This window comes from Calidris pugnax, unplaced genomic scaffold (assembly GCF_001431845.1).
Source record: "Calidris pugnax isolate Ruff unplaced genomic scaffold, ASM143184v1 scaffold26, whole genome shotgun sequence".
Classification (NCBI taxonomy): Eukaryota; Metazoa; Chordata; class Aves; order Charadriiformes; family Scolopacidae; genus Calidris; species Calidris pugnax.
The window spans coordinates 894,658-901,116 of record NW_015090765.1 but is presented as its reverse complement, the minus strand read 5'-3'; the positions used below and the strand labels follow the sequence as shown (position 1 = coordinate 901,116).

Here is a 6,459-nt window from a genome sequence, read left to right as displayed (position 1 = left end):
AAAAAAAAAAAAAAAAAAAAAAATCAATGAATGTCTAGTACAGTTTTTTTTAAGCTTTTGACAGCTTCAAAGTTTCAGATTAGACACAGGATTCGTACATTAGGTCCACCAGTGATTCTCTACCACTTACATACAGAATACATTACAGAGGCAAAGACACTCTGAAGAAATCACAACGAAAATCCAATTTATCTTTACTACAGCAGTGCATGGGTTTAGTTCTATGTCTTAAAAAGAACGAAAAGGATATTCACCTGGATACACTTCATCTTCAACCTTCCATTTTTCATCTTGCATGCTACACAGATACTGAGATGTTGTTCTTGGGAAGCGATGATAGGCAAGACGCGAGTACTTCTCTCGAATGAGAAGAGCTTTCACCAGGCTCTTGGCAGCTTGTTCATAGTCATCAACTGTAACCTGAAAGGGAAGCCTGGATAAGTACTGACAGAAGTAAAGCAGGGGTTTTATCAACAAACAAATCCACAGTGGTAACAAGGAGACTGAATTTCCAGAAATGTAAGTGTGTGTGGCTTAACCCAAGGTCTCAAGAACCCAGTGACAGAAGCAGAGTCCAAATACAATACAGGAAACACACACACTTTTTTTTCTCCTACCATATATTACCCATTTATTTAATGACCAATAATGTTTTTATCTATTTATTTTTTATGATAAAAAGCATAAAATGACCCGACCTTGACTTTAACAGTTTTACTAATTAATGTGTTCACAAAGCAATTTACAATTTGTTGCAGAGAGCCATAATATAGTGGCATATCACACTTTATATGCATTATCTCCTTGTGGTTTGGGATTTTTCCCTGCCCTAGATGAGGAAAGGGGGAGAAATAAAAAAATAGTGGTTTCTTACCCCTGCACAGTAGTCCCCACTAATTGAAACTCTCTGAAACTCTGGTACATCATATGGCACTTGGACTGGCACAAAAGCACTTGGAAGAACTGGCGTTGCAGGAGACAGAACAGGATTGGCTGATGGTGCTTTCCATTCCTGAGATGGAATTTGTAATGACAAAGACTGGGATCGAATCATCTTGAAACTTTTCTTCCTATGAATTCGTGGTATAAAGCATAAAATAAACCATTGTATAAAACATTAAATACACTGGAAAACCGATTACAGCAAGGCAATCACCCCCTAAGAAATTTTTACAAATGAAATCTCTCATACCACAGGAGAAATGTTGGTCACAAAATATTTGTGGTTTTAGTTTTTTTTATTCCCTATTGACATTTCACATGATGTATGCTGCACACAACTGCACTTACCCTCCATGCAAAGACAACATGCCATAATTTATTTACGATTACTGTAAGATTCCCTAAGGTTTGTTTTATTTTACTTCTTAAAAATATGTTTCAGTAAGTCACTGTGCAGAAGGAAAATGCCATCACAGTGCTTATTTTAGTAGGAGTTGATTCTCAGAGACTGGCAGCATCAGAATTCACAAAGTATCAGACAGAATCAAATGAATGTTACATACAGTAAGCTGATGTAAATCATGCTATTACACACATTTTTCATTCTTTCCAAAACATGCAGAATTTCAAAAACTCATCTAGTTGTCAGAGAAAATGTCATATATAGTCATTCAGTTAAATTTGTAAGAAAAAGGATGAGCACATAGTTATCCCTTAGGTAGTGCCGGATGAGACTTGAGCAAAAGGCTAATGTTGGTTATCAGAGTAACACAGCACAGCTGCAATACGCAAGTCTGTTCCTCCCCTCAGAGCACTAAATGGCTTAACCCTCTGAGATTTAAAAACTTCTGCCCTTTCTCAGCAAAGCTGTCATAGATGCATACCTTAGACAAACCAACTAAAAAAGAATGCTGTATTTTTCAGTGAAGTAATTGTAATACCTTAAGTGAAGTTTTGGAATAGCTCTAAAGATTAATTTAATTTTCCTTACTCAGTTTAAGTCTATTTAAAGGCATATTAAATATTCATATAATAAGTAAATATTATGTTATAAACTACCTGTGATATCACTTTCTTTTACACTGTGGAAATACTCCCTCATTTCATGAACTAGTTGCCAAAGCCTTGAAACGTTAGTAAGAACCACTAACAAAGAAGTACTGGAATACTCTCTGGAAGCTGCATATAACTTCTGTGGTATTCTGGAGAATAAGGACATCCAGTGCTGGTACAATTAATACCCCATAACCAAATTCCATCCTTTCTTAAATACTTGTAGCCACCTTTTAGATCAGTATGACATTCTTGAAAGTTTGATCAACTGCAACTGAAAACAACAGAAGTTTTCCTCGTATAACTGTCCTCGAAGTACAGTTTGACAGAAAGTATTTCTGTAAGACAATTTCCCAAATTATTTTAATAATAATTTGAAACGTGCTAGTTCAAAGAAAGATATACCAAATAGTTCTTTGAATGAAACCATCTAGTTTTCCCTTCTGTCCTTGTTTATGAACAGGAAACCCACTTGTACAATTCAAAACCAAAAGTCTCAGCCTGTATTATCGGTGTGTCATACCTTAATTTAACTAAATCTACTCTTCTCCTCTCTGCTGCAGAAATACGATGCCAAGCCTTGCCCAACTGATTGTCTGCAGCTAACTGGGTACGTGTGTTTAGCCATCACTTTCAAAGGCTTCCTTGTTTGCCTGCTTTTTGATGAGTCTGTACACATCCAAGGCATGTGGTGTCAGACTGCTGCTGAGCTCACGTGACTCCAGGAAACAGTCTAGCCAGTCCACTGACGTTAAGATACTGGAATAGCCTGATATCAGGGTAAGGCTGCCTCTCTCACAGAAGAAAATAATAAACCAAATCAAGTTTTGGCTTCATTAGATTCATGGGTGACTGATTCATGGGTGCTTCAAAGGTGGACTGTACTTTTTCTTTTTTGAGAAAACTCGGATATACACTTTTATGGCTGATAGTGGTTAGATTTTATCTCTGTGAGTTAAAGAAACCTACTAATAACCTCTTTATGCCAATACTACTTTTTACCTTCTCCCTTGATGTTAAATATCAAGTCTTTGCTTTCATCTATTTTTACAGTGACTAAAAGAAGCATCATATCACTGTCATTTTCTCTGCATTAAAATTTTCCATTTCTTTGAATGAAACTAGAATAAGGGTATGTTTCTTTTTCTGACTCTTTTTACATTAAAGAGTCTTAGGGTTGTGTTCACTTCTACCCAGCTATTTTGTTTGTTAAACTTGCACAAGCAATGTCTATGTTATTGCTGGAAATGCAGCTGAGACAATCTCACCAATCCAAGCTCCCTAGGGCCTACCACTACACCTTCTGTATAGCACAGAAGGACACCATACAGGTGCCCTTGGTACCTGCTATTCACCTTCTGCTGAAGTAATAAGAAGCAGAATGTTATTTACCAGATGTTTCAATATTAATTCAAGCTCATTTAAAAGACTATTTTCCACTAAGAAAGCCACTACTGAACAAACCTTTTAGCTGTTTCCAAAGACTGTTGTTCTGCCAGTTCCTTCTGCAGTTCCCTTTCCTTGGCCTCTTTCTGCCCAATAGGGCAATCTTCAGGCACGGTGAATAGTGACAAGGCATCTTTGCTGTCTTCTTCTCGGAGAACTTTAGCAAATACCTTCTCTGCTAGAAGTCGCACGTGCTCATCAACCTCAGAGATGTTCAGCTTTGGGAACTGTCGAGGCATCTCGGCTGGTAAGGAAGACAGTTGACAAAGTTAGAAGTACAAGAACAATAAAGATATGTGAGAGATTGGGTTTTTTTCATGCTATGCCTATTAAAATTAATAGCAGAATAAAGAACAGCCACACAGAATTTAAAATAGTACGCAGTACACAAGAACCACAGGTATGCACTGAGCATCTTTACTTGTGGAGCCATGCCAATTTGTGAATTGGGAACTTGGTATAGTTATGAAAGTTCCTAAGATACATTTGTAGAGATTTGCCAGTAGATTCCACTTACTCACATACCCAGATAGACTATTACTTGCGATGTAACATATACTTAGCTGTATGTACTTGCACTGAACTTGGAAATCACACTCACTCACGCTTGCCTGACTTTTTCCCTGCTAGGTGACTTCAATCTTAGAGCCACAGGCAAGTTAGAAAAGAAAGTTGCACGTTTCTACCTCACCGCACCCTTTCCACAAATAAGAAAGTCATGGAGCATGGTTGCACAACAGCACCCTTTCCACAAATAAGAAAGTCATGGAGCTGCTGTGAATGGTTGCACAACAGGAGCAAATATGGTGTAGTTCCCTCAGTGACTTTTTTTCTCCCCCATTTGTTTTCAGTAGTTCATATCCTGCTTTTGAATTTGATATGGGAAGCAGATAGGATATGGACTTTTATTTCTACTTGACATTTAAATATTACTTTTCTAAAAAATATGTTTTATATTTTTATCTAAGTAGCCTTTTATCACAAAGTATTTCTATTTTGTTATAGCAGCACTAGTGAAAACACCATCTTTAGTATTTCTTCTGTAGTTCCATGGCTTTATTTATATTTCATTCTTGTACAATCCAAAATGTGACGTATCAGTAGCATTCTAGAGGGGGGAAAAAATAGAGTGCTTGTAAGCTACCGACCAGCATTATTTATTATGTGCTATAAAGCTTTTTGAGTGCCTTCAGTATGATGGAGTTTGTAACAAATAAGATTAAATTCTTATTACATAAGTTAAAAATAGCAGTGAACATGTCACAACAAATGGACCCGAGTGCTGCCAGAATGAGAAGTCTGGGTCCAAAACTGGCATTTCGGAATCCTTTTCGGTTACAATAATGCAAACACATTTTATAAGATAGTATTCATTCAAATATGAGTGATGTATGCTGGAAGTCATCATGGAGCATGGCAGTTTTTAATCACTCCAAGCGTAACTTATCAGGGCTCCCATTACAGCATTTCTGCAGGCATGCTGTAAGTTTCACATGTTGATATGTGATCCTTTTGATATGTGATCCTGTTGTTTTCAGCCTAAAAGATTCTAATTAATGTCCACCTGTTTTCACAGTTGCTTTGAGAACACTTTTGCTTTTATTCTAAAAGCAAGTACAGTATGAAAAGGTGATGAGAGATATATTGGACCATAACATTGCCATTTGGCAATCATCTGTGTTATTTTGCATTCTTATTTTATAAGAACCAATTCACAGCCCAGTGGAAAAACATCACTGGTTTTAAAAAACTACGGATCTGACTATGCAGTTTTTCTGCCTGGAGAGTGTTTGTTTTATAATTAGTATTAAGTCTTCATAAAAATCAAGTGTAACTACGTAGGAAATATAAAGATACGTACACATTTAGCTGAATGATTCAATGACAATGCATTATGATGTCTTAGAAGCATCCAAACTTAGATTCGGTTTCTCAATTTCAAACCTCGGTGAAGTCATGGGAGTCTTTCCACTGACCCCGATGAACACAGCTGTCAGCAACAGTAACTGCCATACATACAGCTGCCAGCAACAAGGGCCTTTTGGGCCACTTCAGCCAGGCAAGAACAGTCTTTATAATTACTCAAATACAGCAAGAGTGCTAGCAACAACAGTAAGATGTGGAATAATAATGTTTCTTCTGCTGTTAAATCAGCAATTAAAGTATTTTCAGTACTAGCTGAGCGACAGGAAAAATCAACTGGTTGTGTGAGCATTTTCCTAGTATAAATGAACTTTTCCTTAGAGAAATGCAGTAGGAAATACATTATATAAGAACCCATAGTGTATTTTAAATCATTAAAATAAGATAGCGAAGAGTCAGAATGTATAGATATGAGTACAATCCTCTGCTGAGACCAACGATTTTTTTCTTTCTTACAGAACCTGATCTCACATTCCCCACTCAAGCAAGTTAAGAGATTAAGGCACAAAAGACTTTGAAAGGTAGGTTCACCCACATCACTGCAAACTTATGTCACTGAGTTTAATCAACCTAAAATAGTCGTGTGCACTTCATGCAATACTCATGTGCCATCCTGAACTGGAAGAGGGATGAGGATCTTGTATCCAGCATCCTTCTATAGAAGTGCTGTCCTTTACCCAAGGTAAGCGACTGGGAGAGCAACAACTAGACACCTTAATGGGATGGGGAAGGGGTATTAATGCAGCGCCCAGCAAATGCTCTTTTCCTAAATCTCTCTCTCACACACACGCAGAAAGGCTACTTTGGTTGCTCTGTAGCTCTGCAGCGTTGTGGAAGACAAGAAAGCTATTTCCCTTGAAACGTGCTGCATAAAGAATGACGGAATGATTATTTAAAAAGCAATTATCGATCAGGGATTTAATGGGCTTGAATATGTGATGAGCACGCGCCATGTAAACAACAATCCGCCGCCTCCAAAGCCCCCCCGGACGGAGGCCGGCAGCGCGGGGAGCCGCATCCCGCCGCCGGGAGCAGGTGGGGCAGGGCCGGGGCGAGGGGCCCGGCCGGCGGCCGCTCCCGCCGCAGGAGCCCCGG

General features: G+C 38.3%; 1 protein-coding gene across 1 annotated transcript in view; it reads right to left on the bottom strand.

The window, feature by feature from the left end:
- Positions 1-6,459, bottom strand: part of AMPD3 (adenosine monophosphate deaminase 3) — a 33,172-nt gene that overhangs the window by 26,044 nt on the left and 669 nt on the right. Inside the window, exons 2-4 of the mRNA XM_014966536.1 lie at positions 3,460-3,685; positions 875-1,070; positions 255-420 (exon numbers count right to left, since the gene is read on the bottom strand). Coding sequence (XP_014822022.1) covers positions 255-420; positions 875-1,070; positions 3,460-3,680 — 583 coding nt within the window. The 5' untranslated portion in view covers positions 3,681-3,685. The remainder of the gene's footprint in view (positions 1-254; positions 421-874; positions 1,071-3,459; positions 3,686-6,459) is intronic.